The sequence below is a fragment of the Girardinichthys multiradiatus genome, chromosome 12 (assembly GCF_021462225.1).
Source record: "Girardinichthys multiradiatus isolate DD_20200921_A chromosome 12, DD_fGirMul_XY1, whole genome shotgun sequence".
Lineage (NCBI taxonomy): Eukaryota > Metazoa > Chordata > Actinopteri > Cyprinodontiformes > Goodeidae > Girardinichthys > Girardinichthys multiradiatus.
The window spans coordinates 37,461,854-37,489,483 of record NC_061805.1 but is presented as its reverse complement, the minus strand read 5'-3'; the positions used below and the strand labels follow the sequence as shown (position 1 = coordinate 37,489,483).

Here is a 27,630-nt window from a genome sequence, read left to right as displayed (position 1 = left end):
TATACTATGTTTGATATTTAACTGCAAAGAATTTTAGTCCAAAAGGAAAAATACATTTTTTGTTCATTTACGATTTGAAACAAAACGACACACTAGAATAGATTGGTCCATAATGAACATTTTTGCTTAACAAACAGTATCCCAAGCACAGAGCACTGTTCAGTCCATCATCATTCAAATATGGAAAGAATATGGTACAACTGCAAACCTACCAAAGCATGAACTAAACTGATGAGCTGGGCAAGGAGAAAGATGATTAGAGAAGCAGCCATGTGTTAGCCCATGGTAACTATGGAGGAGCTGAAGAGAGCGGCAGCTCAGGTGAAAGAATCTGATTGCCGGACAACTTTACTTCCTGGGGTACAGTTAGCTACATCCCAACTGTCCTGCACTCCAGTGGCGAGAAGAAAGCCATTGTTTAAAGTAATTAATTGTTAAAAGAAATTCTCAGTTTCCTACAAGACATCTAAGACACACAGTAAACATGTGGAAGAAGGTTCTCTGGTCAAATGAGACCAAAAGTGGGAAATGGCACTGGCACAGCAGTGGATCACACAACCCATGGATAGAAAGGCTTCGGCCCTCAACGCAGCTGTCCCCTGCTTGGAGTCCCAACCACGGGAACCTGTGCTGCATGTCTTCCCCCTCTCTCCAACCTATTTCCTGTCTGCCTAATTTCAAGAAATTACACAATAAAGGCCACTAGTGCCACAAAAGAAATCTTTTAAAAAAAATTGACAGGTGTTAATTTGGTCAAGTTTATGCAAAATACCATGTCTGGCGTAAAGGTAACCCTGAAAACACCATCCCCCCTTGTGTTTTAAAATTTAAAACATGATACTGAAAAATACCCTTTACCATTTCCTAAACCACAACAAATGTTTTTGAAGACACAGGCTTCTTTCTACGAAAGAGTACCAACATGAATTAATTACAATATGAAAATATTTTAACTTCCTAATAAGGGCAATACCAATTAAAATGGGATGATTTAGCCCGTATTTAGAAAATTTAGAAGTGTCCCATGCCTGTTTGGTAAGACAGTAGACAACACTTAGTATAAGTGTTAATATCCTTTATAGAAGTCTGTACCATTTAGTCATGTATAGTTATTCTCTATTATGGCTTATCTTTTGTGTGCCACTGTGTTATTCTACTTGTCCTGTCGATTTACTGCTAATACATATTAATTTTACTACTGTAGGGCAAAAAGGGAAATGGTCTGTACTAAAATTAATTGTGTTTTGAAACAAACATGGTTCAGGCTAATTTTCCTGAATATTTTCTTTAATGGTCAACTACAGCAGCAGGGTAAGAAGGGAGCGGAGCTGCATCTTGACGTGGCAGCTCAGACCGACAGAGCACCATTGTCATAGGACTGTCATGACCCAAGTTTTAGATACACTTTCTCACTTAATGGGTCTCTCATGACTATTTAAATTGTAGATTCTCACCAAAGGCAACCAAGCTGTGAATGAATTCACATGGAATTATGTTGTAAACAAAAAGTGTAAAGTAACTCTAAACATGTATATATTTTAGATTCTTCAAAACAGCCACCCTTTGCTTTGATTACTGCTTTGCTCTTTTGGCATTCTCTACCTGAGCTTCATGAGGTGGTCACCTGAAATAGTTTTCCAATGCGTCTTGAAAGAAAACAGAATCTAAAGTCGAGGCATACTATAACTGAGGATGCATAGTGGTTTCTTAAAATTCAAGCTTTGCTAATACAACATATTTTGTTTTTAATACACAAATATATTTTGGAGAAATTGTAATTTTGGGAATAAAGTAAAAAAAAAAAAAGTTTATACCAAAGGTTGAAGAACAAGGAGACTGTTTTTATCCTTGCTTAGACTTAGAAAGCCTGCCTTCCAACTTTTCCATATTGCCTCATTCCCACCTGTTTGATGTTAAGAGTCCAATCTTGACTCTGTTTACCTCCTCACCGACCTTTTCCCTCTAGCTCCTCATCCCCCTCTCTCTCCTTTTTCCTCACCCCCAATTCCAACCCCTGCAAAAAGCAAAATTGCTGATTGCTTTAAAAGGCCGTACAGACACGTTGGCAGCCATTATCTGTGGTTAGAGAAGGACCAAGGAGAGAGCCAGGCCTTTTATCCCAATGGCTCTGCTCTCTCCCGTCCTCCTCCCCCCTCCTGCTGGTTTGTGTATGTCAGAACTGCGAAATTTGGCCCAACGTATTGCCCAGTGTGCCATAGTTAATGAGGGGCTGTTTGAGAGTTAAATGCACATGAATAATCATAGGGGAGCTGGATCTATTGAGGAAAAAAGCGAGAGTGGGAAAGATTTAAATACAACATATGCAGTGTGACTTAAGAGACTGAATGATTAGAGACAGACTGAGTAATGATTACAACACAACAGGTCAAATATGAAAACTTCACCCTGCAACCCTTAAGCATTTCCATTTTTTACTTAATGTGAGCAAAATGGCTTTCTTAAAATTACAAATGCAAAAAATAACTTACACCTTAACTAATAAACTAATTTTAAAAAATGAGATTAAGTCTGAAACGAAGCAGAAATTATTTTCTTTATCAAATCTTTTGTCTCATCAAGATTTATGCACTTAAATTGACTTAAAGAATAAACTAAATATCTAGCCTGAAGTTCAGCTGCGTTGACCAAAGACAATCCATAATGGCTGCAATTAGCTCCACTGAATAGCAAGCATCATGACGTTGGCGGCTGTTGTTGACCTGTTAGGTATTAGCGTGGCTTGTGTTAGAGAAATGTGCAGAAGTAAATAATGTAGTTCTGTGGCAAGATTAAGAAAAAATAAATGTTTTACTACCAACCTCACATGCCACTGAAGTTTTTACCCATTCTTTTCAAATAACCTCAATTTTATTCATATTGGATGCAAATAATCTCTGAACATCAACTTTTAAATGTTGCCACAGGTCCTCAATTGTATTTAGGTCTGTAACTTGACTGGGCCATTCATAAATATGTTAGTAATTCAATAAATGCATGTAGCCTAGGCTTTATGTTTAGCGTCGCTGTCTTGCTGGAAGGTAAACCTCAAGTATTTTGCAGCCTTCAACAGGTTTTCTTCCATTTGGCTCCATCCATCTTTCCATCAGCTCTGAACAGCTTCCCTGACCTGCTGAAGAAACACATTCCCACAACATGATGCTGCCAATGTCATGTTTCACCATGGAGCTTGTGTGTTCAGGGTGTAATTTTTCCTCCACGCAAAGCATTGTCTTCTTGGTTGCTTCTCTGATTAATGCTGTCCTTGTCCAGCCTGTCAGTTTAGATGGATGACCATGTCTTAGTAGGTTTGCAGTTGTACCATACAATTCATTTTTGGATGATTAATTGATTACTGGTTCATTATATGTTCAAAGCTTGGGAAATTGTTTTAAAACTCAACCTGCTTTAAAATTTGTCACAGCTTCCTTGTTCTTCTTGATGCTGTTTGTTCAGTAATGTTCTCTGACAAACTTCTGAGGCCCTTCACAGAACATCTGCTTTTATCCTAAGATGAAATTACTGACAGGTGGACTGTGTTTAATAATTCAGTTGGCTGCTCTAAATTTCATTTAGGGATAACAGAGTAAAGGGGCTGATTGCAAATGCATGCCAGACATTTTGAATACCATGTTTCATTTTCCTCCCACTTCAGTTATGTACTATTTTGTGTTGGCCCATCAGATTAAATCCTAATAAAAAACACAGAAGTTTGTTGTTTGTATTGTGAAGTATATAAATATCTTTTTAAGGCATTACATGTATCATATATGGCTGTTAAATAAACCAGAATGCTATGAACCAAATGAGTTACAGCTACCAAATTGAGACCTGTCTACTTAATCCACAAATTATCCAAGAGCTGATTTAACACAGTAATTAGACCATGGTGCAAGGGTGTTTAAACATGCAGGGAACCCCGTGTTCCAACAAAGACCTACTCTGCTCAGCACCAGCTATCAGGGAGAAGGAGTGTAATGGTAGAAGTCAAAACAGGGCCATTCATTTGCTCTTGTTGAGCTAAGTGCATTCTTGGCTCACAGTTGGGGGGCATCGCACCAGACTGTGCGGCTAAAGCCAGAGAGCCCATTTACGGTGGCAAATGTCACCATGTCACACCGCCCCGCATCTCTGCATCTTTCTCTCCATGGCTGGTACCCTGCCGTGCCCTTCAGTGCTGTTCAGCTCTAACTCGGTTTCTGTTTACATCTGTTTCTGCTTTCTCTCTCACTCTCAACCCAGTCATCATGTCTGCCTCTTGTGTCTTTTGAATCAGTTGCTACTCAAAAAGACGCTGTCTCTCTTTTTTTTTCACATTGTATCTGCCTCAACACCCTTTGAATGTTACCCTTGTGGCTTAGCTCCTTCTATGTCTGTGCCCACATCTTTCCATTTCTCTCAATCTGCTCAACTTTTTCTCTTGCCAGTCATCCTTCATCCTCAGCTGATTTCTGATACAGAGTTGCTTTTCTCATAAATGCAGTTATCTATTTGATCTTTTGTCTTGGTTTTTCGCTCATATGACCATGGTAATTTTTATTTTTTTCTGTTTATAACACATAATTCCAGGCTTTACATAAGTGATCAATGCAAACACAGAGAGGGATCTCTTTTATCCTTTACATCCCTAATTGCATCTGTCCCTTTCTCCCTCACTTCTTCTGTCTATAGCATCATATAGACAGTTTCATCTCTCCTCTGTCTGTTTGCATTGCAACCAGAGTGTACCCCGTGGTTTGCATGTAGCCGCTCCGATCTTAAAACCAAACAACGTGCATGTGCTTCAGGCCTGGCGAAACGTTGTAGAAGGCTGCAGCGGCGTGTGTGGAGCTGCCAAGATAATGAATAGGCAACGCAGCTCATGCATGCTAATGTTATGTTGTAAGCAGTTTTGTTGACAAGTGCTAATACTTCTTTCATGCTATCATCAAAAGCAGCTAATACAACAGCCATTACTCCGCAGCACTCCATGCAAGACATGATGGATTGTGACCTTAATATAGGTTAGCTGAGTTTTGAAAGTTAAACAACCTGCAATAAATCACAGAATTATTACAATGCAATTTAATTGGTTAAGGACTGTTTATTTCCTAAAGAGGTGGGCAAAATTGGGTTTCTGCACTTTTTAATTTGCAAAGTGCATTTTCATTACAAATGGCAGTTTAATATTACCCTCCTTTGTCATGCAAAATACGCAACACACTGGCAATATATTAATTGGACAAAAAACATGCGGTGCCAGCGTAAATCCTCCTTCTGTCTCTCTCATTCTTTTTCCCTCCACCTCTCCAGTGTTAATAGGTGGTTCCATCGATCAGAACCAGAAACCAGGGAGACAAAGTTAAACACTCGCTCTCACACCATGCCAGTCCTTATCTGCTGATGAAAGGCAGCAGCTAAATAGAATACAAATAAACTCAACATAAAGCTAACAGGACATTGTCTGAGCTATTCCAACAGCATATTAGGAGACAGTAAATATCGGGGACATGCTGATAATTATGTCTGCCCCCTGTTGGTTTTTGATTTTAGTGTTTCCACTGAGGAACAGCTCTTGATTCATACAGTGAAGAGTAAAGCTGCTGCAGCTTTTGTTCATGGATATTTTTTTCTTTAGAAATGTGTAACTTTATTTAAAAAAGAATTGAAGTTTTATTGCACTTTGATGGACTGGTGACCTCTCTTGGCCTTTGGCCCATTGACTTTAGCCCTCCAAGGGTTAAACTGCTTTTAAAAATGCATGATGGGTAAAGGGTTGTTTTATTGGGAAAAAAGAGCAAACTTTATACTTAATAATAATAATAAAAAGGCTGCCCAGAGGAAACATGTCTAACTAATAAATGCAACAAATACTTCAAGGATCATATCTATGTTTTTCTTAATTTTTTTTTCCTTTTGTTAACAAAAAGGGGTAGAAAATTTTGAACAAACAGTTTTAGACTGTTAGCATTACTGATGCTTAAAAAACTTTTATTTATTCATGTATGTGATTTTCAAATTTAAAGAACAACGAACTGTTTCAGAATTACTGTATATTTCAAGGATCTAGAAGTGGCCCAAATTGGTCAAATAATCATGAGCTGGACTAATCAGAAAGTAGGCCATACCATTAGTTGTGTATTAGATTTCAAACATGTAGCATCCCGAGGCGAGTCAGCTAACGCAATGCCTTTGCACAGTGTTGCATGAGATAAAGTAATGTTAATGCTGCGAAATTTAAGAAGCAGTTTTGTAAATGCTTCAGCAGCACTGCACATGTGAGGTTTAGGAAAGCAAAAAATAAACAAGACTGAGATGTTCTACTTTACCTCAAAAAAGAAAAAATAATAAAGAAAAAAGTTGCCTCAACAGTGAAAGTTTTCTGAATTCCATCAAAATCTTTTAGGAGACAACAGTAAAGAAAGGAGTCTATTATATTGGTAAATTTTACTGGCACACAGTATCATATGGATACTATATGCCAGTTTATGGTAAATGGCCTTCACTTGTATAGCGATTTCATCAAGTCCCCAGAGACCCCAAAGCGCTTCACACTACATTCAGTCAATTTACCCATTAATCTACACATTCACACCATGAAAGTGGTGAGCTACAATGTAGCCACAGCTGCCCTGGGGTGCACTGACAGAGGTGAGGCTGCTATACACAGGCGCTATCGAGCCCTCTGACCACCATCAGTAGGCAAGGTGGGTGAAGTGTCTTGCCCAAGGACACAATGACTGAGACAGACATAGCGGGGGCTTGAACCAGCAACCCAGGGGTTACAAGACTGTAATATAATTGTTGTTTGAGTGCCAAAAGAAGGCTAACAGATTTACTTTTACAAGTGGAGCATTACGGCTTAATGGTCTAATACTCCGCGTGATATATATTAAAAAAACGTAATTAGAAACTGCTTTGGGATTATTTCAAATGCTCTTAGACTATGAGTTAACACCCTAGAAGACTGCGTTTATACCTACAGAAACACATATATAACGTTACTGAAAAGTATATATAACGTTACTGAAAAGTACATGGGAGGATATCTGAGGCACAGGTACCCAAAGTGCAGCTACAATACAATACAGAACCCCTCATACCAAAGCATCCAGCCCCGGACACCATGAACCACCAAAAAATACACCACCAGGCAGAAAAACCAGCGACCGGCAGGGAGTGTGGCGGGGATGAAATAGGCCCCACATTTGATGGTGGACCTAAGATGATCCAGGTGAAGGAGCAGCCCAAGACCCAACCTTACACAAAAACTGGCGCACACAGTCACAACTACACATTCCCACCCTTATGCGTACACAGAAAAACACTCATACACCCCAACGTAAAGGCACACAACAATGGATGCTGTACACTCACTCACACTCCCCATACATACTCTGTACTCCCAGGTCCAGCTACCAATACCCCAACCAACCCGCTGACCCAGGATGTGGTCCCCTTCATTCTGGGGTGGAGAAAGGCAGACCGCCCGAGCCACCAGTCTAGTGCCGGCACTACCCAAACACGATTGACCCTGGCCCAACCCTCGTCCCCATCCAGAGAGGGGACCACGAACAAAAGAGGAGTCCACCTGGTCCAAATGAGCCCACCAACAAGAGCCACCCCAGGACCAAATAGTCTCAACCCCCCAATGAATTTCTATCTCAACCCCATGAACCTCCCACCCCCCCATGAACCCCCACACGAATTTACCCACAGGGCCACCTCCAACCAGGTCACAGATATTGAACACATGCCCCCAAACCCAAATGCCATGAATCACATCCCCAAAGGGGCATACCCCAACAGGAGAACTCCACCCCAAAAAAGCCAATGAAGACAAATCCATACAACGCAAGCTCCGCACACAGCCCTGCTCCAAGCACCCCTGCCACATCCCCAATCCCACCACACTGCGTGCTGTGATGGCAAGGCAAGGGCCCAGTGCAATGCCACCCCAGCCTCCGCTCGCAAGCACAACAGGGCAGACACCACCGAGCTCCGTACCCACACCGGACTGCCCGACCCCACACCAAGACAGGACAAACTCACCTGGAAAGCAGTTCCCGGATAGCGGCACGCACCCGGGGCCGACACCCTCAACTATGCCCCCGCAATTCAATTCAATTCAGTTTTATTTATATAGCTCAGTTTTATTTATATAGCGCCAATTCACAACACATGTTGTCTCAAGGCACTTCACAACAGTCAGGTACATACATTCCTATTAATCCTAACAATTGAACATTGCAGTCAGAGTTAGCTTTTTATTCAAATTGGATAAAAAGGTTTTCTATCTAAGGAAACCCAGCAGATTGCATCCAGTCAGTGACTTGCAGCATTCACTCCTCCCGGATGAGCATGTAGAGACAGTGGACAGTCACTGGCGTTGACTTTGCAGCAATCCCTCATACTGAGCATGCATGTAGCGACAGTGGAGAGGAAAAACTCCCTTTTAACAGGAAGAAACCTCCAGCAGAACCAGGCTCAGTATGAGCGGCCATCTGCCACGACCGACTGGGGGTTTGAGAGAACAGAGCAGAGACACAAAAATAACACAGAAGCACTGATCCAGAAGTACTTTCTATGGGAAGGAAAAGTAAATGTTAATGGATGTAGCTCCTTTAGTCGTTTCACCTAGAAAGAAAGAACAGATAAACTCTGAGCCAGTTTTCAAGGTTAGAGTCTGAAAGAGAGCACATATAATTAGTTACAGTAAAAGCTCAGTCAATTTCCATGTCTAGGAGAGAGAAAGGGTTAAACACTAAAAGACAGGGCCATGTGGATCATCGGAAGTGGGTGAGCATTAAGTTGTTTCCAGCAGAAGCTCGGACGATTCCCTTCTCCAGAAAGGTGTCACAGGCAGACATGGAGCCAGTCCAGGTGTAGCTTCCAGGAAGAGAAAAGAGAGAACAAGGTTAAAAGCTGAAATAACAGCAAATAATGCAAAATTGGAGAGTAGTGTGAGAATGTAGCGAAGAGGGTGAAAGTGGTCGTTAAGTCCTCCAGCAACCCAAGCCCATAGCAGCATAACTACACAGATAATTTCAGTTCAGATTATTTAGTTAAACGGCGCTTATTTACAACAATGTCGTCTCAAGGCACCCCACAAAAGGTCCCACTGATGGTCATTGTTATACTAAAAACCACAAGGATTGGGATACCTCAACCACACAAAAATGTCACATTACTGCCACTGTAACAATAGCCCAGGGAGAAACACCAACCAGCTCAGCTCTACCGCTGAGCTGATCCAAATGCCGGAAACAACACATAAAGGACACAGCTCCCCACCCCACATGCTGCCACCCCTCCATGTCACCCCTCAGCCCACCTCCCCGAAAACCATCCCCCGGACACAGCAGCGAGTGGAGCAGCACACCGCCAAGCCCGTCCAATCACCCAGCAAATGCCAGCAGCCCCAACCCACCCCTCCATGGGAGAGAAAATAAATAAGTAAATAACAATAAAAATGCAAATAAATGAATAAAATAAACATGCGCTTGCACCAGCTGTGTACCCGACCAACAGCCCCAGGCCTAACACAACCCACCAGCCGCCACAGCGCAGGTACAAGATGTCAAGCCCCACCTACCCGATTTCACCACAGTGCACCAAAGATTAGGCACCCCAAAAACCCCACACCACATTTCTGGAGGCACCTCAGCATCCCGGCCACACACACACACACGGCATACCCCCACTGCCCCGAGTAGGCCAGGCTGGCCAGACCAAAGTGAAGCCATACCCCCAATTGCCGATGCACACTGCCCAGCCGAGAACCTCTTGCCAGGATCTGGCGGACCCTCCAGCCGACAGGCCAGGTACCGGAACCAGTGACCGAAATCTAAAAATCCAAACGATCCAGAGAGAGCCGAAAGGCCAGGCCCAGCACCATTGACCCCCAAGATCCGACTGTCAACCCTAACCCAGACCCCGACCAGAAGGCCCGTTCCCCCTCCTGGCCCCCACCCCAGATGGGAAACAGTGATTGGGAGTGTGCAGAGAACCCAAGTTTACCTTCACCCGCTCAAATGTGGTAATGATGTGTGTTGTTGTACAGTGCATTTGAAGCAGGTGGGGAAGATGTTCAGATTTTAGACAGTGAGGACAAATGGTTTGAAAGAGGGGTGAAGGAAGCCATCTTTGCTTTTTAGCAACTGTTTAGAACAATGTGTTTTGTTTGTTTTTGGTGTGTGCATGTATATTTTATAGTTTGACATGTGTTCAATATATTACCTTTGGTTTAACAAATCACTTTCTAAAGAGTGAGTGGTGGGTTAAAGGCTTGTTAATTTTCCCTCTCTTTATTTGCACTAGGATCACATATGGCTTAAAACAATGTGAATCGTGGAGCCTGAGATTCTTGGGCCGTATGACTCCCCGATGGCAGCATTACGACATGTTGCCAGCTGGCTTTGACAGGGTGCCACCCAGACATCACAGTGCTGTCCTGTGTCTCTAACCCTAACTAATACACACACACACTCAACACAACGCACACACGAGTTCTATCCCCCTGAGGCCATCACTCACCCGTCATTCTTTGATGCCTCGTAGACCAATCAGGCTCTGTCTCACGAGACGCAGTGTCACACATTTAAGGATGCATGACAAAGTGCTCCTTGATTTCCCAGTGGTCACTGTCTGCAGCCTGCTCGGGCTTCTAACCGCACACCACACACACACACACAGCAGCTACATGCTCACACCCTCAAGGTGCCTAATGTGTGAGAGACGATATGTGTCGGATGACATTACTTCAGACATAGGTGAGAGGATGGGGGTCCGACCAGAAGGCAACTTCCTATGTCTGTTTAGAATGGTTGAAGACCCCGAGAAGCCAGCATAATCATGACTCATTTAAATTTGATGATATGATGTTTTTATTTTACCACTAACAAAAGAAAAATATAATTTTTTGCTAAAGTGATCTTTTCAGCACTAAAGAGGTTGTCTATAAATTGTTGCTGAGAACGTAAACTGGCATGCCATGTTAACTGTTATGAGTTTATAAGTAGTCATGAGGCTTTTTAGACTGCCCTTGATTTTGCTCAAGACCCCAATTTATTCTGTAGCCGGGGAAAATCCAGAGCCCACCAACAAGAACCTTCACTTTGACTTTAACATTTCCAAACAGAAAAAAACTCTGTGGTTGACCTTTGTTCCCTCTCTTTGCTTCGCTGTTCTTGTGCTTCTTTTATCTCCTTTTCTTACTTTTCCTGTGCCTGAATATTACTGTGAGCTAGGCGAAATTATGGGGCATCTGGAATACTGCAGAATGGTTTCACCATTAGAATAGATATGAAAAAAAAAATGCTGGAGACAGGAGAATTAGAAATAGCAATACTCTGTATGAGTTGTATGTGTCCCAAAGTTACCTCTACATGACCCAAAAAACTGTGATTTCTGCTCAGGGAAGGAGCAAAAAAGCATTTTGGAGCCATTACTCAAGCCATTGCTCCTGTGCACTCATATAAAACAAGGCATACAGGGTGGAGGTAAAGGCGAAAAAAGGTATGGCGCCAAAGCTCAATTGCAAACATAGCTTTTACGCTGGATGAAAGCCAAACTTCAATTGAGGAGAGCTTTCAGGGTCTTGTGTAGGAGTTGGCATTGAAGAAAGGCATACAGTAATGTTAGAAAGCCATTTGTGCCACACTTTCGCACAATTACAGCCTTTTCTCTAAAAGTGTGTTGTTTGTAATAGGTGACTGAGGTAACAATTGCACCGGAGTAGCTTTGAAGCCTAGAGCTCAGCGGTAGAGATGGGGTCCAACATATTAAACATGCGACAATGAAAAGGGTATAATCCTTATAAACCAACAGCATGAATTAACATTAAACTTGCATTGTGTGTGGCTTTCTATGTTCATGAAAATATTGCATGTGTGACAGTGTTTCTTGTTTTCAGATCTCAAGATGTGTGAAAACATACGTATATTTGCAGCTCGGCAAGGTTTGGCTTTTTCAAAATAAGACTAGCCCCCCCCTACCCGCCTCTCCAACTAAGCTCTCTATCAATCACAACCAATTAGCATTTTCCACAGCGATACAGGCCACAATGGTTTGATGTTCTGACACCAGCTGCTGTGACTTTGCCATCATTCCTTAGGCAGCAATATGAAACAGTAATTGTTTGTGACTCAAAGCCCGTATTTTCCAAAAGCCGACAGTGCCTCAGGTTTGTGCGAGATAAATCAGCCATAAATCAATTTACCAATCCGTGTATTCCGAGCTCGGCTTTTAGGTTTGTTTTGGTAATAGAGTAATCCTTTTTAATAGAAAATTCACACACCCACACTCGTCTTTTTAAAAGAGAGTTTGATGGATTAGCTTTTCCGCTGAATTCCATGGATGACATCCTGGAGTGGAAATCCAGGTGTGGTGATCCTTTCATTTATTTTTCCTCCCCACTACTTCTTTTTTTTTTTTTTTTTGGAGCTGAAACTTGGCAACGGGTTGGATAACATACCATAAAAAGGATCCATGCAAGAGAGACACAGACATATAACTCTACACAAGTGCTGTATGTTTTTAGTTGTGGGAATGTGTCCACTGTTTGTAAAATAGAATTTAAACTTAAATATTCTTTGTGTTGGATGCACATCAGTACTTGTGCATCTTACTGAATATTCCTAATTAATTATACTCAGCTAATATTTCTCATTCAGATCTTTGTGAATTTAATAATATATTAAATGCTGCCAAGTATTGTCTTTAAAGAATAGAATATAAGTTAGCCGCTTGTTTTTCACTCCTCTTTATCCTTCATCTTATCACTTCATCCTCAGTCCGTAACCACAAGTAGAGGTCGGTCATACATTCAGGTGTGTTTTAGACAAAGGAGAGTGCAAGTGAAGTTATTGTGACCGCATCTTTTTTTTCAACCTTCCAACAGTTAAAACACCGGCTGTGAATGTTTGCTTCAATGCAAAGCGTGAAAGTAAAAAGTGCCTGCATCCATGTTCTGCCTGGTCTGATGCATGACCGGCTAGTCAGGGAGTGACATAAAGCACCTGGGTGGGAAGACGGGCCAGCCAAAACTGAAACGGTTCACATGTTTTATGAATGTTTGAATCAAACTATTTGTTGTTTTTTTTTATCTTTTTTCACTTTGGATTAGAGCCAGTAAAGAGAACAGGTACGGTTGAACTTCTGTAGTGTGTTCGTGCCTTTTGTGTCAGGATGCATCAGTCCGAACTAGTTGATTGATTTTTATTTATTTATTATTTTTCACAAAACTTTGTGGTGCCTATTCTGTTTTATTTTTTATGATTTCTCTTATAATATAATATGAAAAGATTTAGGTGCAGCATTCAAATAATAAGAAATAATAATGATTTACACATACCATGAGTGTGTGTGAGAGGATTTGTCTTAAATCAAATAAAAAATTATTAGAGTTGACATTTTAAACTTTTTTTAGTATCTTACCAAAAAAGGTTGACTCCGGTTGTATGTTCTAGAGAATGTAGACAGCTTAACTCTGAGATTCACAAAATGCTGGCAACCTTTCCAAATCCAACATGTTCACGACCAGTCAGAGGCTCAAAATTATAAAACAAAATACTTTTGATATAATCTGTTAAGCCATTCTGCTGAAATTCTGGCACTCTCGCACAAAGTTGCATCTTGAATGAACTTCAAATATGTCTTTTGTGATTTTTGAGTTTTGGAGCACCCATCCATTGGTTAGGGTCCATCAACCTTAAATAGTCCAATTCCAGTCAACAGCCAATATCTTGGACCTCTCTTCCTTTCTGTTACATCTGTCCCGCATGCTAAAACTGACCTATAGTTAAAAAGACATACATTCATTCAGTCACATACACCATAAATACATGGGAGTCTCTGCAGACTTAATCACCTGAGACACACTACTCAGAGGGACAACATGGCCCGCCCACAGAGACACCTTAGTACATACCTTACTCCTGGAGAATATCTCCATCCTGAAGATTTATAGATCCTAATAGACATTGCTTGCAGTGCCCTGAATGAGGTGTCAGAATTGATGGCATGCAGACTTTTATTACATAGTATGGTGTGTGTAATTAGGTTATATAGATTGGGTTGGACATGCATGGTATAAGCTACATTTCTCACCCCAGCTGGATTTATTGGCCACACTTCGCTCTCTGAGGTCTCCTCTAAACCATTCATTTGCATGGGGGCACATGAAACTGATAGGTGTGTTACTGTTACATCAAGCTCTAAGCACAATAACGAGGGCTAGCTCATGAATAACCTGGTTCAGTAGTTGGCAGCGCCCTAGCTCTGCTTCTGCCTATTAGCTACACTTTGATATGAAAGCTGCCTGGCAAGTGTTGGATTGATACTTGACACCTCAGACAAAGCTTATTGTCATTGTAATTACTATACGTTGAGTCTTAATTTCATGGTCGTCCATATTGCCAGCATGGTAGGGCTGTCTGTTGCTTACATCTTTAGTAACAGCTGCCTATTCAGGCAGGGTATCCATCCGCCTTTCAGATATTCAACAGACTCAGAAATAACGACTTCATAATGACTATAATCACTGCAGATATAATTATTTTGCATCATCATTAGTACAATTAAATAGTATTTTGTAGGATAATATAACAGACTTTTTCTCTCCTCCAGATGTCCAATCAAGTGTACATCCCATATGATTTAATAGCAGAGAACTATATGTGTTATGACCTGTTCATTAAGTAGTCTTTTAAAACAGTCACTTTATACCAGTTTCTTTGTCATTTACTAAAGGGTCCATCCCATCTGTCTGTTAAGGACAGCCTGATTATGAAGTGTATTTGATGAGGTTAGTTGATAATGAGAGCGAGCCGGCCAGCAGTAATGACAGAGTAGGAGCTGAAAGAGTAGCCTGCAGTGGTGGATGTTACCGCTTAGACTTTTTTTTTGACCTTCACAGATTCCAGTTTTTTACCCAGCGCCATTATACGATTGAATCATTGGGAGGGCGTGTCTGCTCGTGTGTTCTTGCAAGTATGATCTCATCCACCAAGGTCTCTTCCTCCTACTTTAAGGAGAAACAAAAAATAATCTTGCAAAGAGGGCTGTTCACATTGATGCACATTCCTGCGCACATCCCGCCTCTGAGTCCAAGGCCGAGTTATTGGCTTGAAGCAGCTGAACCGTTTCGCTCCATGCATACAGGAAACATACAGACACAGGCTGCCATTCCCTTAAACCTTTCTACTCACCTGTGCAACTAAACAAACCCTCTACTGGGATGTTGGGAGCACAACAAAGAATTTTGTCCTTTTCCCCTTGGATTTGCTTTTCTTTTTCTGTTACTCCACCTTTATTAACTTCCTCTTTTACCAGCATACAGTACTTCCTCCATTTATACACTTTACCTCTTTTTTTATATTCCAATCTTTCTTCATACTCTGCCAGTACATGTTTACCATTTTCTCCCTACTCCACCCTACCCCCATACCCTCTGGAGTCAGACCAGCATAGAAAGGGGTTTGCTGAAGACAGGGCCCATTGACAGGCTAGACTGGCAGTAACTTATTGTCTATTGATGGAGTGTGACAAATCATGTGGGAACGCAGGGGTGCGTGGCATTGAGAGCCAGGGTGTTGAGTATGCGAGCGTGCCTGCATGTGCACTTGCAACATAGATGCCTGTGAGTGTTTGTGTGTCTGCATGTGTCAATGCCTGCATGTGTGTTTGTGCATAAAGTCTTAGTGTGAGGAAGGCGGGCATAGCCAGGACCCTTCACAGCTCATTTAGCCCAAATAGGGCCACCTGGGTGGTGAGGGGGCTCAGCAGGACTACTCTGGCATTCTGGAGCCCTGCTGACAGCCTCCTAATATAGGGGCTTTGTCGGCCTATTAATCAACACAGCCACTCTGACAAATCACCACAAGAATGACCTAATGAGCAGGGAAAGGAGGATGAGGTGTAGAGGTAAGACACATGTGTAGAGGTAAGAGACATGATGGAGAAGGTAAAAGGGGGTTTATATGGAGGAAGGTGGACAGAGAGGAGGGCTAATAGAAAGGAATTGAAAGGAAGTAGGTTGACATTACAACTGGCAGCTCAGGCTGTGGGGGTCAACCATGAGGTAATAAGAGGTGAATGCTAACCCAGTTGTCATCTGTAGCTAACTCTTTGAGTCTGCAGTTCCAAAACAAACCAGCTGATTTGTTGTAATGGAAGACGAAACCATGCAGTCAAAACAGTGGCATAGTAAGTTAGAGAGTAACCATCCGGCCCACCAATTTTCTGTTGCCGCCAAACAAATTAAACTATAAATTCCTTCTAGGCAGTCTTTTTTGCAGAGGCTTCAGAGCAAATTAGAGGCGCAAAGACGTTTGATTTTGAACACAAACAACATTGATGTATGTCTTCTTCTCCAGTTCCCACCCTGAGGTGAGCCGGCATCTAATCTCTCCACTACCAATCTCGAGTCCAAATCACATTAGGCGGGATCAGAGGTGAAACTGGAGCTTTTCAACAGCAGACTGTTCTCACTAATGAACCCCCATGGCCATCCATTGCATATTACAGCCATGCTGAGTGAGGGCGAGAAAGTTTTTGCAATAATCATTATGTAATTGCACAATGGTTTCCATAGCCCTGACATTTTGAAAACTCGATAGCAATATCTTTATGCTTCTCCATGGGGAGTATGTTTGGAAGGGCTGCACTATATATGATGGATGGTTTTCTAAGGCTAAACAATATACTTATTGTAATTATCTATTGAGGTGTCCATCTGAAGTTTGTACTGTAAACTTAATTATTTTATTTGCTGTGAATTCTTGGCTGTAAACCCCCACAGACTGTGCTGCTTTGGTTGAGTAAATATGGCCATCAGTGATGTCACTCTAAAATACTTTTACTAATACTTTCACTAACACAACTATTTCTTCCTTCACCTTACTTATTCTATGAATTCTTACTAAGCCGCCATGAAACTTTGGACTAAGCTTATCTGTGCTAATTCATATTCAGCCTACCACTGAACACTTGAGTGAATATTCAGAAGTGGCATCCTTCTATTGACTTGTATCTGTCTGCTGTGCAGCTCAGTGATATACTAAGCCCAAGCCTGTCTAGTCCATTGACTGGCCCAGGATGGAAGGGCAGCAGAGAGGATGCACAACTGCATGCTCCTCCAATCAATTACCTGGTTACTGCGCTGCCACAAAAGCTACAGCTTTTGTAAAAACACTGGCTGTGTCACATATAGCCTTGTGCACAGTTTATTAGGTAGTCAAAGCAATTCCTCCCTGTTTAATTTTATTGATAATTTTATTAGAGATTTAGAGGGCTGGTTATTCTAAATTTGTGTGGGTTGAAAGCAAGAGCATGGCTGAGTTTTGGGTTCTGACAACTTTCTTGGAAACAAAATGCCTTAACCTCTGAGAATAAATGGCTTTAGATTCAGGATACACCATTGAGGCCTATGTTAGTATACGGTCGCTCCATGTGTTTGACTTTAAGGGGTTCTGTAAAGTCACGCACACAAGAAACAATAAATGTTTTTGCCAGTAACTCTCTTTTTGCTTTCATTATCAGTTATGGATAATTTTGCTAATGTTTCTAATGTTGTTTTGTTTACATGTTTAAACTAAAGTGTTGCTTGCAGTACTTAGTTTAATAATGTTTCCAAATTCACTGATTAAAGGATCACATCTGGCTTCTGATCCAGTCTGTGCAGGGCAATTGCTGTATCACCCCCTTCAGCACCTGCAGCTATACAGCACATGATGTTCTCTGAATGCAAAGTAATAAAAGCTGCAAATGCATGAATGTATATTGAAATGGTTACTCAAACTTTGCAACAGATGTGAAGTTTGACTGTTTTTTCATGTCATGTGTACCACCTTTCAAAAGCATCTGTACTATTGAACTTTTTACAATTTGTCAAGCTCAATGTATTACATTATCAGTTCATGTGATAGACCATGTGGCATGTAGTAGTAAAACAAAATGTTACAAAAGTAATTATGAGAAGTGCGGTCTGCATCCTTTGACAACCCTAAATAAAATAGTTGTGTGTAAAATAAAGAAAGTCCACTTCCATGTAATTTAATCAAAGTATAAATAATGCAGGTCCTTTTTTTTAATGCAGGTTTTTTTGAGAACATTATTTTACAAACTGCATCATGTCCACCAAAAATGGAAAGTTCCCAGCTTGGAAACCTACCAAGACATGTCCTTCTACCTAAATTGACAGGCTGGGCAATGAGAGTATTAATCAGAGATACAGAAGGCCCATGGTAACTAGAGAAGCTGCAGAAATCCACACCTCAGGTGGGAGAATCTGATATTGGTTCCACACATCCACACTACAAATTGGCCATTTTATGGAAGACTGGGAAAAAGATAGTCAATGTTGAAAGAAAGAGAGTCACATTTTATATTTGCCAAATTCATGCAGGGGAAAAAGCTAACAAAATGGAAGATGGTGGTCTGGTCAGATGAAGCCTAAACAGGAACTTTTTGCCCTACACACGAATCTCCATGTGTGACGGTGGCGAAATCTTTTTGTGGGGAATCTTTTTTTCAGCGAGGGCAGGAAGGCTGGTCAGAGTTGATGGGAAGTTGGTTGGAGCTGAATACAGTGCAGTTTAGGGGGAAAAGCTGTTAGAGCTGCAAAAAACTTGAGACTGGAGAGGAGTCTCACCTTCTAGCAGGAAAAATGTCTAAACAGTCAGCCAGAAGTGCAGTAGTATGGTTCAGATCAAATGTGTTGACATGGCCTAGTCAAAGTCCAGAGCTAAATCCAGTGTCAATCAGTGACAAGACTTGAAAACCTCTGTTCACAGATGCTCTCTATCCAACCTTACTGAGTGTGAGCTAATTTGCAAAGAAGAATGGGCAAACATTTCAGGTTCTAGACTGGGTATGTTTCTACCAGATGCAAGGTTGGTAGAAAAATACCCCAAAAGAAGTTTAGCTGTAAAAGCAACAGAGGGTAGTTCCAAAAATTGACTCAGGGAGGCTGAATACAAATGCATCCTGCAGATTGTTTGTGTGAATATTTGAAAAATTATGCACTACTTTGTGTTGGTTCGAGACGTAAAATTTCAATGAATTACCCTGAAGTTTGTACTTTAGCAAAACACTGTATTGACATTTCTAATGTACTGGTGACTCTCATTCTTCTACATTTACACATATAAACATAAAATCTAACTTGTAGACTAAATAAATGCAAATCTGGACATTCTTGACAAAGGGCAGGATGCTCAGTTTCTTTTTTACTTTATTTGTGAAACTCTAATTATACCTCTAATGTTCTTGTATTTTGTAGGTACATGCTTTAAAGAACTAAAATAAAATACAGGTATAGTACAAATGCTAAACATCAAAAAACTTTATGACAATTATTTGGATGAAGCAAAATCGGGATGTCATGCTTGTATTTGTTGTGTTTTTGTGATAGGTATGCCTACAAACGGATTGTGAATCATAATGTTGCGGTTTTCTTTTCATAGACTTTGTCACTGTTTGTATTTTGTTTTGTAAGAAATGCAAAACTGCCAGAGGGCTGTGTGTAAGAGAGCAGGCACACCGTGCTCTCCTGAGCTGACAATAGACCTTTACATCAAATCCCTACAATGTAAGGCGTAACTTAAAAAAAAAAAATCTTTTCATCGCCCTCCTTATCTCTTTCTCACTGCTGTTGGCAGCAAAACGCAGAAAGAAAAACTGAGAGAGGGCGCATTATGATTTTATTATAAGGACAGAGGAGCTAAAATAGGGCGGACACGATAAGGATCGGGAGATTAGGATGGAGCTGAACAATAAATTATGCAAAGTGTTTGAAAACACATACAGCTATAATTAAGTGGCATTTGATTTTAAATGAGTTGACAGCACAAATTTATTTATCTCCTTAACCCCCTAAAAATGCCATTAGCATGGTAGAAAATGAACTGTTTGAAAAGTTAAAAGAACAAGGCCCTGATCTGACAGACAATAACAGAGCACCCTCAGCCATATACAACACACACACACACACACACACACACACACACACACATGCACACACACACACACACACACACACACAAAAGGTAAGATCATTTCCACATGGACTAATCAGTTCACTGCAGGCCCAGGGAGCAGTAAAACCACAGGAGCCATAGCTAATAATGTCATTATGAATGGAGCCTTTACACTTAGATTTACAGTATGGCCAACTGGTGCCTGTAAGTGATGCAAATGTCTCTGCACTTTAAAGCAAATATATTGTGTTTGCTAATATGAAAATGGTTGCTTAGGAATTGCTTGGCAGGATTTGCTTTTGAAAAGAAAGTAACAGTGTAACCTATTGTAGTCAAGGCAAGGAAGTAATGTACTGCCGCAAAGATAATCAATGGCAAGATTTTGCTCTTGCCAAACCCAAACAGGCACACAAGAAGCAGTATAGTATTTCTGTAAATGCATAATACTCTTTGCTAGTACTGGGTTGGACCCCATTTTGCCTTCAGAACTACCTCAATTGTCCATGGTACAGATTCCCCTTGGTGCCTGAAACATTCCTAAGAAATTTTGGTTCATATAAATATACCATCGTCATCATGCGGATGCTACAGATTTGTGAGCTGCACATCTCCTGTACAAGGAATTTACTGCCACTTTCAAGAAGCCAGTTTTACATGTTTAGAGTGACATGGTGCATTATCTAGCTGGAAGTAGCCATTTGTAGATGGGTACACTGTGGTCATAAAGAAATGGATGTCATCAACAAAAAGGCTCAGCTAAGAAGTAGTGTTTAAATATTACACAGCCCAAACTGTTGACACAAGGCAGGCTGGATCCATTCTTATTGTTTATACCAAATTCTGGCCATACCATCTGAATATTGCAACTGAAATCAAGGCTCGATGACCCAGGCAATGTTTTTCCAATCAGTATTGTCAATTGTAGCTTCAGTTTCTTGATCTTAGGTAAAATCAGGTGCGGTTTTCTCCTGCTTTAACCCATCTGCTTCAGGTTTTATGTGACGTGCATTTCTTTACCATTCTCTGTAACCCTGAGAGATGGTTGTGTCTGGAAATCCCAAAGGATCAGCAATTTCTGAAATACTCAGATCAGCCCCTCTGACACCATCAACCATATTAGTTGAACCCTTATTCTTTTCTGTTCTGAAGCTCATATTAAACTTCACCAACTCACCAACGCGTTTTTATGTTTTATTGTATTTTACTTCTACCTTTGCCTCACTGTTTACGGGACTGTTTGTGTTATTATTTAAACTAAAGAAAAGTGTTACTATATCAAAGTTAAATCGACCTCACCAACAACTTACAACTTACAACTAAGCCAAGACACACATTTTCCACAGTAAAAAAAAAAAAAAATGCTGAAATGGGAAGTTTATTTGTAGCGGCATGGAAATTATAGATAGCTAGTCTCAAAAACTAAAGTTTTGTCACTTTTGCAGCTTCTCAAGCCACACCACTCCTTAGTGGAGTTTTCACTTGATATATGCACAAATGACAAAGAGAAAGTCTTGAATAAGTCATAGATTATTTCCTGCTAGCACACGGAGGTGAAGTAACAACAAATAACTTTTTTCCCTCCTCTGTAGGCTGTTCAGTGGGGAGCTTGGATGAGGGAATTCTTGTTCTCTGTGTTTGCGCTTGTGTGTGTGAGGAGGGCAAAATCTAAAGACTATCTGCATCGTCTTTGTTCATTAATTCATGGGTTATATTTTATGCATTTGGTGACAAGGTTTAAAGGAGGAGACCCAAATACAGACACAAGGCATGGAGGGAGGTGGCGTGTTCTGGCAGGCTTTTCATATTTGTTCTTTAAAGAAACCTGTGGATGTACAGATCATCTGCTGGCAAGAGAGGTGGGAATGAGGAGTTGTGGTTTCACAGGAACCTTGGAGGATGGCAATTTATTGGAGGAAAAGTAGTCCTCCTGGAGCTATTAACTGTGATGATAATGAAAAAATTTATGGACCCCTGTTATTATTCTAGCTTTTATGTTGAAATATTTTTTACTTTTAAGGTCATGTGTCATCTACAGTTCAATCTAAAAATGACCAAATTTAATTGGGTAAAAAAAAAGAAATAAAACAGAAGTCTTTTAACATGCACCATCAAGTCTTTGCCATATTTGCCCACTCTGCCTTGCAGAATTTCTCCAAATATACCAGATTGTGAGGGAACTCTGGCACTTTCTCTTTCTCAGGTGAGCCCACAGATTTTCCGTAACATTTTGTTCTTTACTCTGGTTAGGCTATTTAAAAACAATAATTTTCTTCTGGGACGGCAATTCTTTTGTTGATTTAGATGTATGCTTGGACTTACTGTGATGCTGCACAGTTAAAGCCCTTTTATATTCAGCTGTCTAGGAGACACCTGACGTCGCTGGGTAAAAATTGACTTTAACTGTTCATAATTTCATCCACCTTAACAAAATCCCCCGTTCCATCTGAAGAACAGTAATGCCAGAGCACGATGCTGCCACCACCATGGTGTGACTGTTTCTTTAGTCATGCTGCTTTATTCCAAACAAAGGTTTTTTTTCCTCCTATTGTGGTCCAAAATTTCAGGTTTGTCTGCATCAGTCCAAAACAGATTCCCCCACAGAGTTTTAGGGAATTTAGCCAGGCCTGGATGGTTTCTGTAAAAGTAAACCCTGCTGTTTAGCAGCCCCACTCCTTCTGAAAATATGAGGATCGCATACACTCACCGGCTACTTTATTAGATACACCTGTCCAACTGCTTGTTTACGCAAATTTCTAATCAGCCAATCACATGGCAGCAACTCAATGCATTTAGGCATGTAGACATGGTCAAGATGATCTGCTGCAGTTCAAACCGAGCATCAGAATGGGGAAGAAAGATGATTTAAGTGACTTTGAACGTGGCATGGTTGATCTACTGGGATTTTCATGCACTTCCATCCTTAGGGTTTACAGTCAATGACCCGAAAAAGAGAAAATATCCAGTGAGCGGCAGTTCTGTGGGCCCAAATGCCTTGTTGATGCCAGAGGTCAGAGGAGAATGGCCAGACTGGTTCGAGCTGATAGAAAAGCAACAGTTTCTCAAATAACCACCCGCTACAACCAAGGCATGCAGAAAAGCAGCTGAAGACCACACTGGGTGCCACTCATGTCAGCCAAGAACAGGAAACTGAGGCTACAATTCGCACAGGCTCACCAAAATTAGACAAAAATTGGAAAAACGTTGCCTGGTCTGATGAGTCTTGATTTCTGCTGTGACATTCGGATGGTAGGGTCAGAATTTGGCGTCAACAACATGAAAGCATGGATCCATCCTGCCTTGTATAAACGGTTCAGGCTGGTGGTGGTGGTGTAATGGTGTGGGGGATATTTTCTTGGCACACTTTGGGCCCCATAGTACCAATTAAGCATCGTGTCAATGCCACACCCTACCTGAGTATTGTTGCTGACCATTGTTAGGATTATTAATCTGAGAATATTATTTAATATTAATATTTTTATATTTTATCAAATAATATTTCGGTCTGTTAAGGGTTGTCCTGTTAATACCAGCCCAGGAAGGTGGTATTCACAGGACAAAATAGAAAGGTGTGAGACGAGCTCTGACATTATTGAACAGCATAAACTCTGCACATATATGGAATGAATTCACCCAATTTCTTAAAATACAAGAATTTATTAACAAAAATAAGTCAACTCAAAGTCAAACATATTTCAATCAACAAACTCTTTGCTAAGCTAAAACAATCCAACTAAACTACCAAGCACAATTAAAGAATAACAAAGACTAATGGACTATGTACAATATAAACAAGTTGATTAAAGATGATTGAAAATCATGACCAAAAGAATGATGCAACATTACCATGCAATGTTTATGTTTGAGAACCAAGGATTATCTTGAAGAATCTGGAAATGAAGTTAAGTTAGTTTTGGAACTAACTTAGAAAATAATCAGCAAATGTTTAGACAACCCTTCACAATGCAAGATCAGATTAAATATTATTTAAATAAAATAATGTTTTAAATAATGATTTGCTGAATAAAACCAACCTTCTGGATGACTAATTCTCAACGGTGTCTAATTAGCTGCCTTTATTTATTAAAATAATATTTAAAGAAATATTATTAAGGGAGTATTTTGGAAAACAGCCAAATCTTTCTGGAGAAATGAGGCTTAATGGTGTTTCCTTAGTTATCAAATTTAGTAAAATGATGTTTAGGGACTATTATTCACTAGCTTGAAAACTAACAACGCATTATGATCAAACTTCTGTTTAAAATCACCCTTTAAATAAAGTTTGTCTTAACTTTAAAAACACACAAACAAGAACACAACCTGAACACGTGTGCTGCAGATATTCTGCTAGCACCCAGATAGCTGAGTTCAACACAAAACCAAACTTCATAAAATGAAAAACGTTTAGATCATTTCAATCTAAATCTTTCTATTATTGTTCTGCCCAAACCTAACCTCTTATGAACGTGTTGAGGAGTTGTCTGGACAACAATGAAGTTTGAAGAAATGTTCACAGTCACCAAACGGTTAGCTTTCAGCTAACCTCCGTAGCTGTGGGGTGGTTGAAGGTGCGGCCGCTCTGTGAACAAATGGTTAGCTTCCAGCTAACCTCCGTAGCTGTGGATGAAAGACGGCTTGTTGTGTCCGCCAACCACACTGCACGTTACCGTAATCACAGTGATGCGGCTCCTGTTGTTCTTCTCTCAGGCAGGGAAAACCGCTTCACTCGGCTTGTAGAGACAGCTTCTCTACTGGGGACTTCTCTGGGACAGTTTTCTTCTGCAGGCCTCAGAGAGAAAGTAAGCAATGCTTATACCTTAATTTACCCCTTTTTATGAATGAATACCGGATTCTTTCAACAGTAATTCATCAGTACATCAGTACTTAACTTGTGTATATGATCGTGGGATCGTATGACACCTTGGATCCAGTTGAAGAGTTTATGTCTGTTTGCCAGCAAAGACACATTAGCGCGCTGTCTCCTCCTATCCCGATGATCACCGGCGTGGAAGAGATCGGACCATTGGAAGGGGGTGCTTTTATGCAGCCAATGGCATCATGGGAAGTCCGCTGCTACAGTTTACTTGGCTGTGCCGGAAGTAGGTTAATGCAATTTATTTTGAAAGTTCCAGAAATGTTTGTACCGGAGTTTAATGTTGAAATCCATGGCTGTGGGTGCCAACACCATGTCCATCCCTTTATGACCACAGTGTATCTATCTTCTGATGGTTACTTCCAGCAGGATAAAGCGCCATGTCATAAAGCACAAATCATCTCAGACTGGTTTCTTGGACATGACAATGAGTTCACTGTACTCAAATGGCCTCCACAGTCACCAGATCTCAATCTAATAGAGCACCTTTGGGATGTGGTGGAACGGGAGATTCACATCATGGATGTGCAGCCGACAAATCTGCAGCATCTGTGTGATGCTGTCATGTCAATATGGACCAAACTCTCTGAGGAATGTTTCCAGTACCTTGTTGAATCTATGCCACAGAGGATTAAGGCAGTTCTGAAGGCAAAAGGGCGTCCATCCCAGTACTAGCAAGGTGTACCTAATAAAGTGGCCGGTGGGTGTATATCTAGCTGCTTTTTTGATAGATGGTATGTGTGTTACTAATGTACATTTTAGTTTTTATGGTACTTTTATTAAATGTATTGTAATTATATATATATATATTGTAATTGTTATTTTGTTAATGTAAATATGTAATTTTAAACCAATTTTTAGGGTAACTTTTTCCATCTGTCTAGGGACTGCTGGTGAAAAATAGCCTTCTGGCAAACTCTGGTATATTGACAGAAATACATTGTCCCTGTAATAAATAAATAAATATATTAAAAAAACAGATTTTTGTCAAATCCCAACACTTCACTATTGGGAATCCCTAAAGGTCCTTCAGTGTTTTGTTGCCGTCATGGTTGCCTCCCTAACCGGTTTCTGTCTTGACTTTTCATTTGTTCTGTAGAAATGTCTTTTTTATTTTTTTTAACCATTTATTACCTGATATTGTTCTTCTGTTTTTGATGTCTGTCTTCCCGCTTCAATGATATACCCAATGCTGTGTCGTTTTCTATACCCTTCTCCTGGCTGATACTTTTGTATAGTGAGATCCTTCTTATTCTTTGTGGCCTCTGCAAATTATGGCTTTATCTAAATAATGTGAATTAGTAAATGTAAAGAAAATCCAACATGGGGCAACTGATTTTTATTAGTGGTTAATACAAAAAGATGTTCATCATTCTTTAGCTCATATGGGAAGAAATGATGGTCTTGGTAGCGGGTGTCTCCTATGGTAAATGCTTCACTTACTTAGAACCCAACCAATCTGGCTTGCAGGGTTTTAAAAATTATTTACATTTAGGAGGTAGGCTGTGAAGTGTTTGGGCTAAAATACCGAAACAATATATGCTCATACATTTGTTAATGGGGCTGCACGGTGGTGCAGTTGGTAGCACTGTTGCCTTGTAGCAAGAAGGTCCTTGGTTCAATTCCCATCCAGGGGTCTTTCTGCATGGAGTTTGCATGTTCTCCCCATGCATGCGTGGGTTCTCACCGGGTACTCAGGCTTCCTCCCACAGTCCAAAGACATGCCTGTTAGGTTAATTGGTCTCTCTAAATTGCCCTTAGGTGTGTGCACGGTTGTTTGTGTGTTGCCCTGTGATGGACTGGTGACTTGTCCAGGGTGTACCCCGCCTCTCGCCCATAGACTGCTGGAGATAGGCACCAGCTTCCCTGTGACCCACTATGGAATAAGCAGTAGAAAATGACTGACTGACATTTGTTAATTACAATCTGCTTGTTCTACTTGGACAAAATGTAGCTTGCAATCTTAGGAATATATTTATACAGGAGGATGGTTTTTGTTTCCTGATGGAAATGTTTGTTTTGCCTCATGTGGATGGAATTTGGGAATCGGTGTCAGACAGGGAGACATAGGACTCAGCAGAGACTGTTGGCTTTCCTAGCTGTAATAATTTACTCTAGCTCAAGAAAGAAAGGTCTCCCTCTCTTTCTCTCTCAGATACAAACACACATGTACAGAAGTGCCTGCACATGCCCACATTTTTCAGTGTCACAACTTCCTGTGGTGGTGCTGTTTCAGTGAAAGATGCCAACCTGCTAAACCAAGCTCCTAACAAGAGCCAAACAGTTGGGAGAATCGGAGGGAAGCAAAGAAAGAGGCAAGGTGGAGGGAGAGGTGGGTCAGGAAGGAAGATAAAAGAAACAAAGAACTGTCAACCCTCTGGGACACAAAAACCTCAGTGTCTGTGTTGCTGCTCTGACCAGGAGAAAGTGTGGGGACTTGGCAGGTGTTTGGATACTTGCTGTTGTCCTCATTTTTCCTGCATATAAAAAATGCGTCCAAAAGAAGCAGCTGTTCTAAATTGGACCTCACCTTGTCAAACACGAACTGTGCCCCCTCACTCTTTTCTCCTCAAGCAAGATCTTAGCCACAGAGGAACAGTGAGCATATCTGAGGAATGTATCAAGCTGTGTTTTATAGACAAGTTCTCACAGTCACAGTGCAGTGGACAAGCAACATAATGATGTCTAAAATAACAGAGCAATCGTTATGATATGCCATGGTAATTGCTACCCTCCTGTCCACAGTACAAATAAATGTTGAATCAGAAGGCAAACACATTAATATGGAAATGTCTACATTAATTT

General features: G+C 40.8%; 1 protein-coding gene across 2 annotated transcripts in view; it reads left to right on the top strand.

Moving 5' to 3' along the window:
• The window catches only part of kiaa0825 (KIAA0825 ortholog), a 194,210-nt gene that overhangs the window by 154,742 nt on the left and 11,838 nt on the right, over positions 1 to 27,630 (top strand). The window contains exon 23 of one of the 2 annotated variants that reach the window (XM_047382488.1): positions 16,353 to 17,960. The exons of the other annotated variant lie outside the window; for it this stretch is intronic. Within the exon in view, the coding sequence (XP_047238444.1) occupies positions 16,353 to 16,434 (82 nt within the window). The 3' untranslated portion in view covers positions 16,435 to 17,960. Of the gene's footprint in view, positions 1 to 16,352; positions 17,961 to 27,630 lie in introns of those variants that run through there. 2 annotated transcript variants of the gene reach the window in all.